This window comes from Sceloporus occidentalis, unplaced genomic scaffold, assembly GCF_023333645.1.
Source record: "Sceloporus occidentalis isolate IW3139 unplaced genomic scaffold, rSceOcc1.0.p SCAF_160, whole genome shotgun sequence".
NCBI classification, from domain to species: Eukaryota; Metazoa; Chordata; class Lepidosauria; order Squamata; family Phrynosomatidae; genus Sceloporus; species Sceloporus occidentalis.
Window position 1 is genome coordinate 663,617 of NW_028317140.1, and position 21,384 is coordinate 685,000.

General features: G+C 42.6%; 1 protein-coding gene across 1 annotated transcript; it reads right to left on the bottom strand.

The window, feature by feature from the left end:
• Positions 1 to 14,969: 14,969 nt before the first annotated feature.
• LOC149279819 (transmembrane protein 171-like) lies at positions 14,970 to 15,881 on the bottom strand. Its single transcript, XM_089500814.1, has one exon. The coding sequence runs from the start codon at positions 15,879 to 15,881 to the stop codon at positions 14,970 to 14,972; it is 912 nt and encodes a 303-aa protein (XP_089356940.1).
• Between the last annotated feature and the right edge of the window lie 5,503 nt (positions 15,882 to 21,384).

The following is a 21,384-nucleotide window of genomic DNA, read 5'->3' on the forward strand; positions in this document are numbered from 1 at the left end:
CTACTGTTCATAAATATATACTTTTATGGGGTAATTTACAGTGGGGGGCTTCCAAAATGTCCCAAATGGGATATGGGCCCAGGAAACCAATTTCTGAAAATTCCAAGTGTGAAAACTAAAATGCGCATGTTCCAGTTTTGCCCTCATAGCTTCCTCAAAAAATGCATGAACCATGCATGTGAGGCCTTGTTGGACTCATGGGATGTTGGTGAACAAAATGTGATGTTTTCTTCCACTGTTGCACATATGCTGTGCAAGAAATAAATTTTAACATTGAAATGTATTTGTTAAAAACGCAATAAAATAAATTTTCCGTAAACTTTGGCAGACATCAGTGAAGAAATGGCTAGCTGAAAACTGTCAAAACTACCCTAGTTGAACACCTTGACTTGTCTACTGTTCATAAATATATACTTTTATGGGGTAATTTACAGTGGGGGGCTTCCAAAATGTCCCAAATGGGATATGGGCCCAGGAAACCAATTTCTGAAAATTCCAAATTTGAAAACTAAAATGCACATGTTCCAGTTTTGCCCTCATAGCTTCCTCAAAAAATGCATGAACCATGCATGTGAGGCCTTGTTGGAACCGGGGGATGTTGGTGAACACAGTTTGTTGTTTTTTTCTGCAGTTGCACATATTCTATACAAAATATAATATAAAATCTAAAGCAACATTGCAACATATGCAAAAAAACCCCAAAAATATAAAAATACCTCAAAATTTGGCAGCAATTGGCGATAAAATCCCTGTTTGAAAGTGTCAAAATTACCCTAGTTGTACACCTTGACTTATCTACTGTTCATAAATATATAATTTTGGGGGGATAATCAGTATCTGTGACAACTATTGCAGTTATTAGACTACCAAGCTAAATTTGAAAAAAATTACATTTCAAAAACATGATGCATGCCTTGCAATATTTGCCCTATACTGGTCAAAATAGATAAAAATCCTGGCCATGTTGGGTGGTTTCCAAATCAGGACAACTTAATGAATATATTTGGGATAGTTTTTTGCCATTGGTTCAATGTGTGTACAATTTGTATGTATACAAAACTGTAAAAAAATGCGTTTTTTTCATTTTTTCCCCACTTTTTCCAGTTTATTTCAAACAAAACAATGTACTACCCAGCTTAATATGGTTTCAAATGAAAGCCCTACTTGTGCTGAAAAAAACAATATATGATTTGTGTGGGTGCACCAATTGATAAGAGAGAAATTACAGTTGAAGAAAGACATGGCAAAAACAAAAAAACGGCTCCGATCCTTTAGCGACACCTTAGTATCAAAATCCCGGTCCTGAAGGGGTTAAGTCTGATGACGTGTCAGGCACGTCATAGGTCGTTAAGTGACCGTTTTGCATGACGTCCGGCAATGGACGTTAAGGGGTTAAATATATATACGCTCCAGTGAAAAAGTTCACTTCCAAAATGTGGCCTTTTAACCCCAAACACCAGACAAACCCATGCATGTGGGGGTATGACTGTATTCGGGAGATGTTGCTGAACACACATTGGGGTGTTGTTTGATAGTGACGTATACCTGGAGCTATAAATTTATACCCAAAGTACAGTTTGTGTAAAAAAAAATACTACCACAAAGTGTGGCAAAGGCTGGTGGTAGAATCTCATGCATGGAAAGGGTTAAAATACTAGCATTTGAAATACCTTGGGGTGTCTAGTTTTCAAAAAAAGGCAAAATATGGTGTTTGCACATACATGTACCATATTTAATCAATATTTTGACTACATAACATTTTTCTATTATTTCTATAGAATTTACTATGATTCCGTTATAAAACTGTATATACCGTATTTGCTCGATTATAAGACAACCCCAAAAATCTTAATATTAATTTAGAAAAAAAAAGAAAAAGCCTGACTATAAGACAGCCCTATAGGCAGTAGCGTACCTAGCGGGGGGCGGGGGGGGGGCGGTCCGCACCGGGTGCCCCTCATCAGGGGGGTGCTAACTTGCCGGCACCCGGCACCCCTCCAGAGACGGACAGTAATGTCCGCCGCTGGAGGAGCAGGCTCGCAAGGGAGCGGTATCGGAGGTCTTTAACAGACCTCCAGCTCCCTTGAGTGATTTTAAGCCGGTTCCCTTGAACCGGCTTAAAATCACTCAAGGGAGCCGGAGGTCTGTTAAAGACCTCCGATACCGCTCCCTCGCGATCCACGCGGCAACTGCTGCTGTGCGCCGGGGTTTGTAGTCAGATCCCGGCGGCACTGAAGCCACGCCCACAGTGCCCTCTGACCCGGAAGAAGACAGAAGAAGAGGAGCGAAGAGAAAGACTGCTGTAAGAAGAAAAGAGGTAGAAAAGAACGTAGGAAATCATTCAGTAAGACTGAGTGACAGTGAGAGTGGATTGGTATGTGTGGAATCTGTGGATTGGTATGTGTGGAATCTGTGGATTGGTATGTGTGGAATCTGTGGATTGGTATGCGTGGAATGGTATGCGTGGAATCTGTGGATTGGTATGTGTGGAATCTGTGGATTGGTATGCGTGGAATGGTATGCGTGGAATCTGTGGATTGGTATGTGTGGAATCTGTGGATTGGTATGTGTGGAATCTGTGGATTGGTATGTGTGGATTGGTATATGTGTGGAATCTGTGGATTGGTATGTGTGGAATCTGTGGATTGGTAAGTGTGGATTGGTAAATGTGTGAGAGTGATGGGTGTTATGCTGTACCATTTCCAATGTCTTTTTTATTATAATTATGCTCTAAAGTACATCATAACTCCCATCACTCTATACTGTTCCATACAGTGGCAGAGCTGGGAGACAGAGGCCTTGCACCCCCACCGCAGGACTCCTGAAAGGTAAGTGAACTTCAAAGGGGGCAGAGGGTAGATAGTTAGGAGGGGGTAGATAGGGAGAAGGGAGTGAGACGGGGGGATAGGGGGTAGATAGGGAGAAGGGAGTGAGAAGGGGTAGATAGGGCAGAAGGGGGTGAGAATGGGTAGATAGGGAGAAAGGAGGGTAGCAAGAATATTGAAATAAAGAGTCAGAATGCGAGAGCGAAAATGAATGGATTAATGTGTGGATGAATTGTGTGAATGAGTGAGAGAATTAATGAATTTGTGAGAATGCATCAATATGTGTAAATAATTTGTGTGAAAGAATAAATGATTGTGTGAATGAATTGTGTGAATGAAAGTGAATTAGTGAGTGACTGTAGAAGTGTTTGTGTTAATCATAGGTGTATAGTTGATTTGTCAGAAAGGCAAAGATGGTATAAGCAGGGTGTTTATGGGACAAAAATGGCACAGGCAGGGTGTTTATGGGACAAAGATGGCACAGGTAGCGTGTTCATGGGACAAAGATGGCGTACACTCGGCTGTTTGGGAACAATGCTGACTCATGCTGGGCTGTTTGGGGGCAAAGATGGCACGTCCTATGTGTGTGTAATTTGGGTGCTGGTCAGGTTCTATGTGGGCAATATGGGCAATGTGGACGCTGTTTTTTTTTGAGGGTTATTAAAGAAAGCACTATTATATGTTCAGTAAATGTTATTTAAACGTATTTATTTTACACTTATAAGTTATTAATTTATTTTTGTTGTTTACAGTTGACATACAGTTTACAAATTGGTGCAATAAATATTCTTAACATAATTTTGTAGATGTCTTTACATTTGGTGGGGGGGTGCCACTTACAGGATCCGCCCCGGGTGCCAAATACTCTAGGTACGCCCCTGCCTATAGGAAAAAAGTTTTACCAGTAAATGGTAATTCATGTAAACTATTTTTTTTTTAAATAAAAACTATGATTGAGAAAAATATTTAGTTTTTATTTCCTTTTATTTTCCAACCTGCCTCCCCCAGTTATGCACATCTGCCCCCAGGCTTGCCACTCTGCCCCAGAAATGCCTTATACCCCTATATGCCACTGTGTCCCATGATATGCCTTTTAACCCTCTTAATGCCACTGTGCCCCATGATAGGCCTTTTAACCCTCTATGTGCCACTCTGCCTCCAGAAATGCCTTATACCCCTATATGCCACTCTGGCATTTAGGGGGTTAAAAGGCATATTATGGGGCAGAGTGGCACATAGAGGGTTAAAAGGCATTTCTGGTGGCAGAGTGGCATTAAGGGTGTTAAAAGGCATTTCCTACAGATTTAACACCCACATTTAACACCCCCCCCCCAAACTTACCGGTGCTTCTGACTCCCGGTGTGTAGCCGGGGCAGCGGGTAGACGTCGACGCGATTCTCCGGGGATGGTCTGCGCGATGGACGCAAACAACCCCCGCTGCTAACCGCACCTCCTTGCTCTGAAAAAACCTCGTCTTATAATCGAGGAAATACGGTATTTCAGCAAGTAAATAGTTAAATATTTGCAGCTTCTTATTCTTTTCAGTAGTTCTTGATACTAAGTTGCCACGAACATACTTTGATTTACCATGAGTGTAAAAAGTGTAGCGCCACCTAGTGACAGCGCTGAGCATTGCAGCCAATCATCCCATCATCCCAATATGCTGTTTAGTAGGTCCCCTCAGTGGCGGAACTACTGGGGTCGCAGGGGTCGCGGCTGCGACCGGGCCCTGGAGTTCTGCCACTCAGGGGGCCCAAGCAGGGCCGGACTGGCCCACCAGGATACTGGTGGGCCAGCAGATTTGTGGGCCCGGCGGGCCGGCAAACTAATGTTGAAAACAGCCGCTGAGCGGCTGGGAGCGGGATTGGAAGCCGGCTCCGTCGCCAGGGGCGGGCTGGGCAGGGGGGACAATTGCCCCCCAGGCCGGCCGACATCTAATCTAAACGGCCCCTGCGTGCTGATGCCCCTGGCTGGCGCTACTTTAATTTTTTTTTTTTTTTTTAATATGGCAAGCCGATCCGGCATATTAAATAAAAATAAAAAAAAAGGATTAAAGTAGCTTTGGCTGGCGGCATCAGCACGCATCGGCCGTTTAGATTTACATTTCCAGCAATCTGATGGCCGCCTAGTGATGATGAGACTGAGTGCAGGGTGAGTGATGAAAGCTCCGCCCCCTCGCTGGAGCACCGGATGTCGTGTCAGTGACTTCCTGTTAGCATAGAAAACGGCGGCCTGCAGCTACCAGAGGACGGAGGCCAAGATGAAAAAGCCCCAAAGTGGAAGAAATAGAAGGTCAGTAAACTAATTTATTTTTTTGTAAAAACTGTATAATATTTTTTTGTATTTTTTTAAAAACAAAAACAATCGGTATGTGTGTGTATGTAAGTGTGTCCGTGGGGGACAAACAACATAATGTTTTTTTTAATTATTAATTATTTTTAAATGATTAAACAAAAAAAGAAATCTCTGTGTCTGTATGTGTTCACAAGTTCAGCTCCCCAGTGCCACCTCTGTCCCCTTTCTGTCCCCATGTCATTGCTGTCCCAATTCGGCCCCCCATGTAATCTCTGTCCCCAATCAGCCCCTGTCCCCATTCAGTGTCACCTCTGTCCCCATTCAGGAGGCAGAGTGCCCCATGATATGCCTTTTAACCCCCTTTATGCCACTCTGTCTCCAGAAATGCCTTTTAACCCCCTATATACCACTCTGTCTCTATAAATGCCTTTTAACCCCCTATATGCCACTCTGCCTGCAGAAATGCCTTATACCCCACCTATATGCCACTCTGTCCCATGATATGCCTTTTAACCCCCTATATGGCAGAGTGGCGTATAGGGGTATAAGGCATTTCTGGAGGCAGAGGGGGGATATAGGGGGTTAAAAGGTATATCAGGGGGCAGAGTGGCAAGCCTGGGGCAGATGTGCATAACTGGGGGGGGCAGGTTGGCAAATAAAAGGAAATAAAAAACAAAAAACAAAAATGTAGATAGTGAGAAGGGGGGGTAGATGGTGTGAGATGGGTTGGGGGGGCCTTCTCGAACCAGCGCCCTGAGGCTTCTAGTTACGCCCCTGGGTCCCCTATATATCATATCACTCAAGTGCCCCTGGTCACGTTTGCCGGCCCCCTTTTCTAGGACCTCGGAATGTTTGCTGGGAATGAGGGTATAACGGGGGTTTTACAGCCCAAAAAGCCCCCATGCTTATTACTCATGTATACCGCAGGTTACAATTTTCCTGCCACAGATAGTCATACCTGGGAGCTCTCTGAACACATGCCCCCAACTGTCACGATTTGGGCGGGATAGTCCCGGTTTTGGGACTCTGTCCCGCTGATCCAAGTTTAAGTTTAAAAGGTTAGTTGATAGTTAGAAAACCCTTTTTCAGTTATGTTACAGAAATTTCTTTGTTTTCCATGAAAACAGCTCAGTGACCCCACACTTTTCAACGGTATTAAAGGGACAGTCCCCCTTTCAGATCCGGTTACAATAAAATGTAAATGAAAAACATAATCCTCTTTTAAAATGTTTTCTGTGTACAAAGATCAATAGGCCACTATTACATGATATCAGGTGAATGAAATTAGATTTGGAGACATATTAAGTGGATTACTTAAAATTCACTTTTATTTGGGCCATTCTTATCTCCATAAATCACACTATACTATCTCTCTTGTGAGGTCATAGTTCTGTAGAATTATCTGTGGACAATGGCAGCTGTAGTTATACAACACGAAGGAAACGAGAACAAAAAGTGTAGGTGTTTCTCGAATTTATTATGATGTTAAGATGTTATTTGGAAAGAAGGAAAAAAAAAACCCTAGTTTGTGTCTTTTTCCAATTTTGCCACAAACTAGGGAAAAAATTCCTTCTTGAATATTATGTTTTCAGCTTTTGGCCGGGGCTTAGTCCATCCTTCAGGCCATCCAGTCTGGAGTCACAAAGGAAAAGCCAGAAAGACTCTGACTGCTCGATGACGAGGAAGAGGACGATGAAGATGAAGAGGACGAGTCCTTTGTGCTCAACAAGACTGATGGAATCTCCTGAAGTGTCTGCAAGCGGAGATCTGATGCTGGTGTCGGCCGGTACGGGGGGGTTGAACGGCGGCTCTCTATATCCTCCCAATTAATGTCCTGAAAGAATGGATGCCGCCTGATACCCCCCGTGATCCAGAGGCGATGCTGAGGATCTTTCATCAGAAGATGCTTTAGGATGTCCGCAGCGTCTTCGGAGATGTCTTTGACGTACCGAGGGCTTTCATTTACAATGGAATCCAATGCTGCCTTCTTGCAGTTACCGCGATAGAACGGTAACCTTCCGTTAAGCATGTGGAATAGAATCACCCCGAAGGACCACCAGTCCACGGCAACACCGTATGCTTGGTTTAGATGTATTTCGGGGGCCATGTACATGAATGTTCCGCAGCGTCCTGTTGTCTCTGCTGCTCCAAGAATGCCTTCTGCGACAATACCGAAATCGCAGATCTTGGCGTGGCCCTCTCCGTCAAGCAAGATGTTTGCTGGCTTCAGGTCCCGATGTATAACTCCCCGAGCGTGGAGGAACTGGATGCCGCAGATTAATTCAGCCGAATAAAATGCAGCTGTGGTCTCGGGGAGGCAGCCCACCCTCTTCATATACGACCGGAGGCTCCCACCAGCCATATACTCCATCGTGAATAAGGCGCAGGTCTGTGTTTGGAAGCCTGCATATCCGTGGCACAGGAACGGGCTGTCCCGAGCCATCTCCAGGATCCTCCTCTCCTTCAGTAGGGACGGGGGCTTAGCGGCTTTCTTGCGGATGATTTTGACCGCTACCATAGAGTCTCTTCTAGGTACAGAAGCCAACATGACTTTTCCGAATGACCCTTGTCCCAGCACTGAATGGAAGATGAAGCCGGAGGGCGTCATGGGGAGGAGGCTCCGATGATTTTTCGCAATAACACCACTTTCTACCTCACTTCTGCGTCTTTTAACGGGAACCTTTCCCCTTGTGCGCTCCTCCAGATGTTCCTCCGCTCCTTCTTTCTCCTGCTGCCCCAGAGCCTGGATGTTTTTCTCGTTGGAGCTACACGGTTCGGAGAAACCTGTGCTGGTTCTTGGGCATCTTGTTGTCTGCTTTGCCCTCAGACACAGGCTGCTCTCCTCCCTCTCATTAGCAGTACGCTTGGTCCTCTTCCCCGCTTTTCCTCTTTCTTCCTTGTTACTGCTACTCTCTTTCTTCCTTTTGTTGACCGGGTCTGTACTGGCCAAGTGCTCCTTGTTCTGACCCTCAGTCTTTTTAGCGGTTTTGGTGAAAGCTGTTTTGACTCTTTTGAAAAACGTCCTCACTTTTCTGGGGCAGCATCTCCTTACAATCCACCTCAGTCCATGGAGTAGACAGCAGTCCCCCATAGCTCTCCTTTTAAAAGGTTCTCCTTTAAATCTCCTCAATCTCTGATGCCGTTGGTAACAACACTTCAAGTTCGCTATGAATAGCTGCTTACAAGTGCGAGCGCCCAACTACACTGAGCAAGCAGAGGAGCGCGCTCCGGCTTTACAGTGTTGTGATGTCACGAACATGTATGATGTCACAATTCACTCACCCGCATAGTGAGGGTTCCGTGCTTCTGCTTTATGGATGTAAATACTCTGGTGGATTTCTTCTAATTTATTGATGGGGCATTTTTGTATCCATCATATAAAATGACCGGGGTGTTAATGTTTGGTGAATTTAAATGCTGCATATAAATGTTTCCCCGCATGAAAAACCCATAAATCCTCTTACTTTCTATTATTTTTACCGATTTGCCTCTTTTCTTGCTGTCCCAATTTTCCGACCTAACTTCTTTTAATCTCCTGTTCGTCGTGGTGTTAAAAATCCTTCACTATTATTACAGTAAAAGTTTGTTTTTGGGGTTTCTTTATATGCCGGGCAGCTGCATATTCGCCGTTTGTCTGAGTTCTGTCTCTGTTATTTCAGACAATGTCCTTTAGAAGCCCCCGGACTCCGTATCATACGGCCTGCGGGGAACCAGACGATGTCTTACAGGGACTTTCAGTAAATGAGGAATTGGACTTTTAGATATTAAGGCTTTAGTTCCACTGCCGTAAATAATCAGCCCATAGAACCACATGAGATAAAAGCCACTTTTCTTTAATGCTAAGCAGCCTTATTGTATATCCGGCCCGTGACGTATTCTGGCCGCGTTTTACTCTTTATATTTTGGTGCTAATAAATCCTATTTAATAACATGAAAATGGTTGAATATTAAACTTGGAAATAATTGAGTCTTTGGCAGGTACACAAACACACAAAAAGAGGAATATTGGTTAAACATGATTGAGTCTTTATGGGGTAAAACACCCTTTTGTTATAAATTTAACTGCAAAACTGTACAAAGCGGTGCAGGACTGAAGAAAGGTGCGTTTTTATGTCTTATTGCCCCAGTAAATATCATATAACTGCAGTCCAGGTGTAATAGAGGCTGTTGGCAGGGCGAGGTGTAGAAATGGTATAAATGGGCTGGTTGGGCAGATAAGTGATGTGGGTAGTTGTGGCAGGTAGGGGACGCCAACCTCGGTATTTACCATTTTTACAACCTTATTGACTATGATGGCGCTATATCATTAACATAATTATAATGCCATGCGGGAAATTAAAAAGGTCAGAGAATGCCGTTTTACCCCACGCTTATTTTTATTAGGGGTAAACAGGAATAAATTCAACAATTACATCTGAGAAAAAAGTATAAAGAGAGACAAATCGAGAAACAACTCATTTTTATTTTCGTTTAATAAAAGTATTGAAACTCTGAACATTAGAAAGCTCCAATAATAATTATTTTCCCAGTTTGCCTCCTGCAGTCGGTTTTGAAAGCGAAGAGGATACGGCAGAGATGGCCGATTTTCCGCGGCCAGAGCGCAGGGAAGTCCGGCTCAGAGACCAGAACATGTTCCGTCTCCCGGCTGAGGAGGCATCATAGAGACGGCGCGGCCAAAAGGGATTCCCAGTCTGCAGGAGACGGCAACCGGAACGTTACTTACAGAAGTATCCAGATCTGGGAAGTAATTTTGTTACATTGTTATATTGCGTGATAAGCGTTACTATAAGTGTTATTTTGTATCTTTTGGGGGGAGGGGCGGTTGGAGTCCAGTACGTCTCCTGCCCTCCAAGTTGATTTTGTGTAAATCGGCACCAAGCCGGCTGAATGCCCCCCCTTACATTTTCGGTTAATTCTTGTGTCTAGAAAGGACTTCAGCATCCGGACATCTTATGCCGTGACAGTATATCGATCGCCGCTCACAAGGAGAAGCCGACAGGCGACGGTCCGGGTGGTTTTGGAGCAATGGAGATGGAAACGTAGTATTTGGGAGCAGATAAGAACCAATCGGGCGTCTGCTCTGCCTGTTTTCCTGATTAGTTCCCGTTCATAGTCATATCCAATGCATGTTTCCATCCCCTTACTGTATTACCCTCTACCACTTCTGCTGGAACGTCGTTCCACTGATCTACCATCTCTACCTTCTCAGTAAGGTGCAGGAAGAAGTCTACTGGCTCCAGCTCCACAGGTGACGTCTACCATCTCTGGAAGACCCCAGCACCGCAGGTCCGCCTGACTGCGAGGGACCCTCTTATCTTCAGGGCAATTCTTTCATTATTACGGAAAGACGCCGACTCAGCCATTCCCGATTTCGTTGCAGCTGAGTGGGGGACGCTGTAGAGGGGGTCTTGGCTGATGCTGAGGGCCCCTTCTACCTTTTATTGGGCGTATCGATGCCCTTAATATTGTAAGGGGCGTCCTTAGTATTCTTCCTCTACCATTAAGTTATATTTCATTCTACACAATATTTATTTACTATTTTTTATGATTATACCTGGATCTTTTTAATACCAACTGGAGGATCCATTTAAGGTTATATAATATTTTATATATTATTTTCACTTATTATAAGGGGCACAGGCGTCTATTTCTGTTTATAATTAAAGAAGACACTGACATCGCTGGCCATTCCTAGCAGATCTGGTGTTATTCCTCCCCGGGGTTCACTTCCATCAGGCAGAAGACTTATTGGACTTAATTCCACATATATATATATATATATGTGTGTGTGTGATATATTATATATATATGTGTGTGTGTGATATATTATATATATATTTGTGTGTGTGTGTGATATATTATATATATATATGTGTGTGTGTGATATATATATGTATATATATATATGTGTGTGTGTGATATATTATATATATATATATATGTGTGTGTGTGTGTGATATATATATATGTGTGTGTGTGATTTATTATATATATATGTGTGTGTGTGATATATATATATGTGTGTGTGTGATATATATGTATATATATATATATGTGTGTGTGTGATATATTATATATATATATATATGTGTGTGTGTGTGTGTGTGATATAATATATAAATATATATGTGTGTGTGTGATATATTATATATATATGTGTGTGTGTGATATATATATATATATGTGTGTGTGATATATATATATATATGTGTGTGTGATATATATGTATATATATATGTGTGTGTGTGTGATATATTATATATATATATATGTGTGTGTGTGATATATTATATATATATATATATATATATATATATATATATGTGTGTGTGTGATATTATATATATATGTGTGTGTGTGTGATATATTATATATATATATGTATGTGTGATATATTATATATATATATATATATATGTGTGTGTGTGATATATTATATATATATATATATATGTGTGTGTCTGTGATATATTATATATATATATATATATATATATATATATATATATGTGTGTGTGATATATATGTATATGTGTGTGTGATATATTATATATATATGTGTGTGTGATATATTATATATATGTATATATGTGTGTATAATAAATATATATATTGGTTTCAGGGAATTATTACGTTTGTATTAGAATCCAGTTATTCTTTAATAAATATTTTTTCTATATTTGGTTTAATATTGATGCAGTAGTCCCTTGATCAGGTAAACTCTTATACTAATAGCTCTATTCTTATTTTCCGATAGAAAGTCCGCACCGGATATCCGGCTCAACATCAGCTGTTTGAAGGGTCATTTTTTGTTTTGTATAAAAGGAGGACGCCGGCCGGCAGCGACATCCCGGTTGTTTTTGAGCTGAGCCTTCCTGACTGGCAGAGAATAATAAAACATCAACACCGTGCAAGAAGCCGCCCGTCTCTGGATGCAGTTCGGTAGGAATATACACTTTGTTTTTTTTTTGAGAAACTCCCCTCCTCTATAATCCGGCCTCAAATAGAGATCGGGTTATAATTCTAGAATCCAGATCCCCCGCAGCGCTGCTGGAGACCTGGATTCTCCTTTCTGTCAGCCGGTGAGGGTCCGTGCCATGCGCGGAGACATCCTCTGCTTCTCCCCTCCCCTCCACTTTGCTTCTCCCTTCCACTTCCGCTGGGGCTTCTGTTACTGAACGCCGGCGTCACGTGACCTTCCATTGACCATATATTTATATATATATATTTATATTTTATTGTGTATTATCTATTCTTTTTTTGTCTATATTAATGAAAGCATATTTTTATACCTATTTTAGCGCTGTCAGTTTTTCTTATGTCAGGGGGTATAAAGCATCTCAGGGAGCACAGTGGCATATCGGGGGTATAAGGCATATCAGGGGGCACAGTGGCATATCGGGGGTATAAGGCATATCAGGGGCACACTGGCATATCGGGGGTATAAGGCATATCAGGGGGCACAGTGGCATATCAGGGGTATAAGGCATATCTAGGGGCACAATGGCATATAGGGGGTTAAAGGCATATCAGGAGACACAGTGGCATATAAGGGGTAAAAGGCACATCAGGGGATAGAGTGGCATATAGGGGGGTATAAGGGATATCAGGGGACAGAGTGGCATATAGGGGGGTATAAGGGATATCAGGGAGGGAGAGTGGCATATAGGGGGGTATAAGGGATATCAGGGCGGGAGAGTGGCATATAGGAGGTATAAGGGATATCAGGGCGGGAGAGTGGCATATAGGAGGTATAAGGAATATCAGGGGATAGAGTGGCATATAGGGGGCTATAAGGGATATCAGGGGATAGAGTGGCATATAGGGGGGTATAAGGGATATCAGGGAGGGAGAGTGGCATATAGGGGGGTATAAGGGATATCAGGGCGGGAGAGTGGCATATAGGAGGTATAAGGGATATCAGGGCGGGAGAGTGGCATATAAGAGGTATAAGGGATATCAGGGCGGGAGAGTGGCATATAGGAGGTATAAGGGATATCAGGGGATAGAGTGGCATATAGGAGGTATAAGGGATATCAGGGGACAGAGTGGCATATAGGGGGGTATAAGGCATTTCTGAGGCAGAGTGGCAAGCTGGGGGTGAGATTGCATAACTGGCGTCAGGTTGGCAAATAAAAGAAAATATAAACAAGAGGCATTTTTCTCCATAATAGTTTTTATTAAATATGAAAAAATAGTTTACATGAATTAATATTTACTAGTAAAACTTTTTTTGGTATTTTGGTAAAGCTTAGTTTGAGAAATAATGTGTTTTGGGTTCTTGTACCTGTAAAATATAGCTTTAATTATTATGTCAGTAAAATAAGAAGGCGGATAGAGAAATGCCAGTGTGATAAAGAGATGAAAGTGTTAATGACAAATCTTAATTTAAATTATACGTAAATAGATTATGAAAGTAATCGTTAGTTGCAGCCCTAGTATACATATATATATAAATAATAGAATAGCTTGCGATCGCCCACGGGGTCACGAGTCCTTTGTAGGCTCCTCGGGGGGAGTGCACCCTGGAACACGCGTACCCCTCGTTGGTCTTTTGTTCTGTACACTTTCATTAAGGGGAACTGATGATGTTTTATGGAACTTCTTTTATTAACACAATGAATCATTTTATATATATTTTGGATATAAATCAAAAAATATATCTCTTTTGGACATTTTTAGTTTAAAGGGATTTTTTATGTGATTGAGGATGAGATCTGTGGCAAAAAGTGACAAAGATTAATATATCCGATACCCATCATATTAATATATAATACCCATCATGAAGATCCCTTCTCCTCCTACCATCCTTACAGCGGCTGCACGAACCAATCAACAACAACCAGCCACTTATAAGGGAGCGATAACTTAATAGGGAGGAATAATCTTACAGCAAAGGAACGTAGCGGCAATTACTATCATTAGGAGCTTTTATCCATCATGGCAATCTAGAGATTTGTTTGCAGATTCTACAAACATAACAGGAACATTCAAAATTGAGAAAACAATAGGTAAAAGTGTACATGCGCTACAACACTCTGTGGGAATCCCACGTTCCCACACTTCAACAAGATAAAAAGACAGATATTGGTGGTGCAACGACAGAAGTAAATATGAACGTAACTAACCCTCACCCCAATGGGTTATATAGAATAAATGGCATTAAAAAAAAAAATAATAATAATAATTAATAATAATATAATAAATATAATAATAGTGCACTCTGTATGATAAAAGCAACATTTAAAAAAATAAATTATAAAAAACATTCTGATGAGTCAGACAAAGACTGACTCAAATCATCAGCGCCTGGTGTGATTAGGGATCACGCACCCAACTGTATTTGAATGGAAATATCTTGCCTAGAGCCGGTAACCTGGCTCCAGGGATAAAGAACACGGTGCTGACTTAGGGCAGGACTCCCCCTTTAAGGTGATGGACAGCAGAGTGGATCCAGCAGAGTGTATGGAGTATATGTATATAAACACATTGATCTCACATGTAAGAGATTTATGTTATAGATTCCATACGATAATGTGACCTCGTACACGCGGTATATCCAACACACACACAAACGCACACAGATACTGTTTGAGGGGCAACCATGAAAAGATGTCATTTTATTTATCCGTTATTTAAGGTGGAAGTCTCACGGGGGGGAAAAAAACATTTCAACAGGCGTCATGTACGGTGCCGGCACTGACCAAAAACCCGGTCTGATTTCAGTCCTTTATCTGCAGACCTGGATATTGTCAGATGTGATGTTTTGGGTGACGCTTCCGGCTCAAACTCTGTACTGAGTCGAAATGTTAGAAAAAAAAACCCCCCAATAGTTCAGTCTTTCAACGTTTAGGGTCCTGGTGCGAGCTCATAGTCACTCGACTCCGATGATTGGGAAAACGAGTAATACGATGATGATGATGATGAGCTCTCTTCAGGATCCGGCTGAGAAGGGCATATGTCCTCATATCTTGGAGGTGGCTCCGAAGGGATAGGCTCGTTGATGTATTCTATTCTCGGCCCCCATCGCCATGGAACGGTGTGTATGTCTTCCCCGTCGCTTCCGCCGGAATCACGGTCGCCCCTTTCAAACAGGACGCTGTCGTAGGAAGGAGGGTCCCTGCTCATTGGCCAATCATCTCCTCCTGCAAAAGGTGGAGGTGGGGCTGACGGGACCGTGAAGACTTCGTCACCCACACTTACAGGAAGCGGCTGATATCTGCAGGCTTCTGGGTCCTCCTCAGAGTCGCCGTCCCGACGGTTTTTACTCAGACAGATAGCCAGGCAGTAACACAAGACGATTAGTATGATTACGATTGTCTGCAGTAAGGGAGTTTCACAGACTTTAGGGGGTTTGTCTGTGTTGGATACCGGCTTGCAGGCTGGAAACACAAGTCCTGGGATACTAATCAGTACCCCGCAAGCCAGTAACAGGATCCCGAGTATTACGAACTGCACAAACTGCCGGCTTTTCCCGCAGAGGAGGCTGCTATCTGGATCCGTCGGGTCTCCTTCTAATTCCCTCCTTCTCCTCTCTCGTTGGGCAGTAAACTCTGCCATCATTAAATATGCCAGCCCTATCCCGGCAAGTACCGGGCCCGTCGCCTTGTAGGTGATACAGCTGTCGGACTGGCATGTCGCGAACCCATAGACAGAAAGTAGTGATCCGCCGCATAAGAGCGCCCAGCCAAACACAAACAGCGTGAATGTTATTCTGCTGCTTGTGCCAGGGCTAGGAGTGCCGGAGCAAGTGCGCTCCATGACGGCTGAAACGTGTACCTGTCGGGGGTCAGTCAAAGATGTTCAGGTGCAGAGACTCGCACCTATGTGCCGGCTATTGCGTGCACACGAATGAAGGCCTTTTAATCTCTGCCTATTTTGTCTTTTTAAAGTCAATTGAAAGCTCAGTTTCGCTCCCTGTCGTGGACAGGTAACTGTTATGCTCAGTACTGCTACTGCTCACAATCTGAAACAACCAGAGTGTCTGGATGCGCTTTTACAGAACATCACAGCATTGTGATGTCACAGCACTATGACATCACAGTCAGGGCAGGCTGTACCACAGTGCAAAGGCCATGGGGGTGTTCTGTCCTGCTTCCAAATACCAATACAGCTGCCGCTTTCACAAATGACAGTGTTTTATTCCACAACCCCGCCTCCTAACACGAAGTGGTTTCTTCCAAAGAGACTTTCTGCAGTCATAAGAAGTAAGGGCTTCTTTTGACGTTGCGCATGCTTCATAGAAATACTTGTGACTTGTTAATAGATGACAATGTTGAGGATATTTGGACAGAAGAATAAACACTGTTTAACGTAATAAAAGACAATTAACCCTTTAAGCACCAGACTGGTTTTTTTTGTTACCTTTCGTGACCGAGGATGTTTTGACACTTTGGCGGAGCTCGTGTTTAGCTGTAATTCTCTTCATTTAGTGAACCCATGCAAGTTTCATATATATCATATTTTTTTTCAGGACAATTGTCATCTAATTTTAAAAAAATTGATGAAAATTGAAAAAAGACCTTTTTTTTTCAAGCATCAATGTCATATGTTACAGCCTATGCCCCGGAGTATGCGGGCTGTATCCACTAAATGACTGTGGCTGCCTTATCCATACAGGTACATGGACAGGCTGCCTGCGGGAGACGGAAGCCGCAAGGGCGCCCCCTCCCACCCCCTGTAAGTTATTCAGTCACGTGTCTTTCGATGGAAAGTGAGTTAATGCAGCCAGTTAATGCAGTTCATAGGTATCCCATCCCCGCCATTGCGATAACATATAATATATAACGTGTATCCCTTCCGCTGGGGCTTCTATGATGGAGCTCTGGAAGGTAACGTCACGCTGGCGCTCCACCATAAAAGCCCCGGCGGAAGTACCGGCAGCAGCGGAGGTTGTCGCGCAGACGTCCACCGACTGCCAGAGAGGAGCATCCCCACGCACCACTACAGGGGACCTGGATATTCCTTTTTGGCAGCCGTTGGGCGTCTGGGGACATCCTCTGCTGCTGCCGGAACTTCCACTGGGGCTTCTATGATCGTCACATGACCTTCCGGTGCTCGGCCATAGAAGCTCCAGTGAAAGTGCCGTCCACCAGCAGAGGTTTATCTACATGCATCGCAAAAACGTTCACCCACTAGACACTCCCTAGTGGGAGCACGGGGGGCAAATCTGGGGGGGCTCAGAGTGGCATACCACATACCTTCCGGCTGTATTCTCTTTAATTGTCGGAATGTTGTAAATGTTGCACACGTCATGCCTCCGACGCTCTTGTGTTATCAGGCAGAACGTTCTAGAAGGGTCTCATGGAGACTCGCTGACCACGAGGTGGGGCACCTGCTGACCCCCGTCCTCCATCTCCGGGAGAAGTTGCACCCCCAGCGGTGTATTCTCTTACCTAGGTTGAGTTGGCCACGGGTAGCAGTTCCAGGGAGCGGCAGCCCCTCTTCCACAGAACTGGGGGCCAGATCACCCTATAAGCCGATCAGGCTGCCCAGGGGACCACTTCTCGTTGGGCCAGATCGGGAGATCAGATAACTCCCTGGGAAGCAGTAGATTTGTGCAAATGGACCAAAAACAATTTGGACAATTTTTTCATTTAGTTTTCTGGCAACGAATTTCGGTTCGGACTGTTAGGGATATTAATGAGACAAAATAGGCAAAACCAATATTTCGTCACACACACAAAATAACGACGCTATCAAATATTGTAGGACCACATCCACAATATGAATTTAAGGAGATACCCTATATTTTATCTCCGATCCTAAATTCTTTCAGATCGCCGAAAATTATAATTCAAATTAGATAGATATCGCCACGATAGTCAATCAAAAATATTTATTTATTGTGAATACGATTTATAAAATCTATATATGGGTCATGCAGTGCATAATATAAAACACAAAGTTCTTAAAACATGTCAAAATTGAATCAATTCAAATACAATATATTATCGATAGTTATCAATATGAATTAGTACTATATGAGTCTAACACACAATTAATTTCCAGTCCACTCAGCAACCAAAAATCTATAATAATCAGGGCAGTAATAAAAATATCACTATCTCTCTAATATTAGTTCAATTAATATAACAAATTAAAAACTAATTTAATAATGTCTACGAGTATTAGTGAAATTCCTAATAGATGCAAATGATGTCAAACTTCATCTATAGGTAAAAATACCTTTTCATTATTGTTATTATCACGGGTTATAAGCTGCAGTCTCACAAGCCGCCATATACAATAATGCAATATAGTACTTCCCAGAAACAGGGAATTCTATACGAAGAAGACAAAATTCATCTCTATTCAGAATAATAAAACAATTATAATTACCACCACTTGTTGCTGTTGTCCAACTGGTACTTGTAGAAGTTAATCCAGGTTCATTGGCAAAAAATTAAGTGGAAAAGAAAATAACTTTCTACCAGTTATATAGGTTAGAACTCAAAGTAACTCCAAGAGTGAAATATGGTGCCAGAATCTTAAGATTCCCATCCTCTGGGGTAACTTTGGTGAATAAGTCCGTCCGGGTCTGTCTGTTTCAGGGTGCGATTTTTTTTTTAAGGTCCGTTTCTTTTTTTAATTATCCAAGACATAAGCTTAAAAACAGAGCTTATTATCATAGCCTCCACCTCTTGATTGGAATTCTCCAATCATAACGGTGGGTTTTACCCATTAAAATTAGGATTTCTACTCATATTTACACCGTTGTAATTTCTTAATTTACCTGTGAGAGACGCTCTGGTCTAAGAATTAACTTAAAACCATTAAATATGTGTTTGGAATTTATCCTTGGTTACCCTAATCGCCAGGTGTTACCTCCTAGATAGTAACTCAGGCCTTGGTAGTCTTACCATGTATCCCCCATTCCAAGTTACATTTCTAAAGATATGCAGCGTCTACTCCTTAACTTTCTCATGGAAGATAACATTAATTGTATCATACATACTGAAACATCTCTATACATAAATACTTCTTTGTTCTCTATTATAGAGGGAACAAGGACAAAAAGAAATCATCACTACATGATTAAGTAAAATAAAATGGATCTGACTCCATTTTGTTTTCATGTAAAATACAGAATATGTGGAATACATGTTTTCTATGATAAAATATCTGACAGGACGGCACCCAGAGGGCGGAGCCACGGGGACAACCTCCCCCTCCCCCATTACTCCAACCATTTCTCCGTTTGCAGAAGCGCTCGGTGAGGCCTGGTGATGAAGCTGATAACCAGGAAGAGGCGGACAAAGAAAGAAGACAGGGACATAGAAGCATCGGCTGAGAAAGTAGGAAGGTATTGACAGAGAGAGAGAGAGTGTGAGAGAGAGAATGAATGAGCTTGAGAGCATGAATGAGTGTGAGAGAGAGCATGAGTGAGCGAGATTGAGGGTGAAAGCACATGAATGAGTGTAAGAGAGTGAGTGTGTGAAAGCGTGAGTGAAAGTAAAAACACTACGAAATGCAAACAAAAATTCTGAGCTCTCTGCTTTGTTTTTGTTTGTTTCGTTGGGGGTCCCTCTTCGTTTTTGGACATTCATACGAATTAATGAAATCGTAAAATTTTGTTAAAATTTAAATTTGTACAAATTTCGAATTTAATTGTAAGGAGTAAGTGGTAGTGAGTAGCAGCGCCCAGCCCTGATCTGTCTCCGGCTCCCCCTAGTGGCCATGAATTTACAAACAACAAAAAATGATCTATTAAAACATCATTTATTCATCGATAAACAATTATTCCAAATTTATACATTCGAGAAAAAGGAACAGAACACGTTATTAATGAAACCGCCTTCATAAAAACTCCCAGGAGCAGGGCCAATCAACCAGTCACCAAGCAACGTAAGTTAATTAGGTTTCCTTTACTGAGAGGGTGGTAGGTTTACTAAGTGGAACAGCCTCCTAGCAGAAGTGGTAGAGGGAAATACAGTGAGGGAATGTAAACATGGATGGGATAGGCATACGGCTCCTGAATCTAAGACGAGACCAACGAAAAATTATTTAAGGGGTCCAAGTTTTAGGGTGTTTTACCTGCACATAAAAATCACCCTGCGTGATGCACCCTCTTTGCCCCCAAGAACTTGCAATCTAAACACTGGAATATCACAGAGACAAACAAAATAATAAAGAAAGTATTCAGGAAATTCCAGCATTTTCCTAGCCGGCTGGTATAAGGACTCGTGTCACACTTTTTTACTGAAACTGTCCAAGTTACCCCCAAAACCACTCCGCAGCCCAGTAACCCCCCCCGCCCGCTTTAACCCAACGGCAACAATTCATATAAAATACAAAAAATATACAAATATTTCCACAGGCTTTGGTTTTTTTGGTTTGTTTAAATAGAATTTTTGGCAAATATTCTTCACATTTATTTGAGTCGTAATTAAAGAAATTAGATTAAAGGCAACTATAAAATAAATCAGCCCGATTGCCTCCGTGCGTCACAGCGAGCTCTCCGCTTTTATGATGCCTGCTCCGGCGCGGCGTCTCACATGACGTGTCGGAGGACACTAGAAACGTCCAATTAAAGCGCAGTTTAATACTTTTTTTTTATATATATATACCCCTGGGTTTATAAAAATATAAATTTCCACGACCGTTTACCATTTCTGCTGGGCTGCCCATTTAAATATGGAATTGCTGTTTTGGACCAGTTTTCAGAGGTCAAGGATGCCACAACCAAGATGGCCGCTGGCGACAAATACTTCCACACAGTCGCGCCATATAGATTGTATGTTACTCTGTTACTCTCTATATATGTTACTCTGTTACTATGTATTTACTGTATGTTACTCTGTTACTATGAAGCCTCCATCACTGGGACCACCGGAGAAGCCTGACTGCCGGCCTCCTCCCTATTGACTATAGGCCCTGGGTTTGTAAAGGCTTCTGTGGCTACCCCCAGCAGTATCATCTCATCACTGGCTGAGGGGATTATCTCCAGCAGACAGCCAGGATCTGCAACCAGGGAGTGACTGCCATTGTTTCAGTTTAATGTTGTATAAATCAGTCTCCCCCCTATTGTATTGTTAATCCCGTCACTGCCCCTGTTGTCTCTGGGAGGCAGATTAAGGGGGCGGTTTGTGTCCCAATATCTTGTTTTATGTTAATGTGTGTTTTGCTGGATATATCCAGCCCTGTGTGTCCAAAATAAATCAGTCTTCGTTTGGTTTTACCCGACACTGAGTCTCGGCGAGTGACCGGGGAACCGGGTGAAGTGTGTTGTCCCAGGCTAAGGGAGCACAAGACAGCGGAGGTA

Excerpts from the sequence above, each read along its gene's own strand:
- LOC149279819 (XM_089500814.1), bottom strand. The coding sequence starts at position 15,881 with ATGGAGCGCACTTGCTCCGGCACTCCTAGCCCTGGCACAAGCAGCAGA.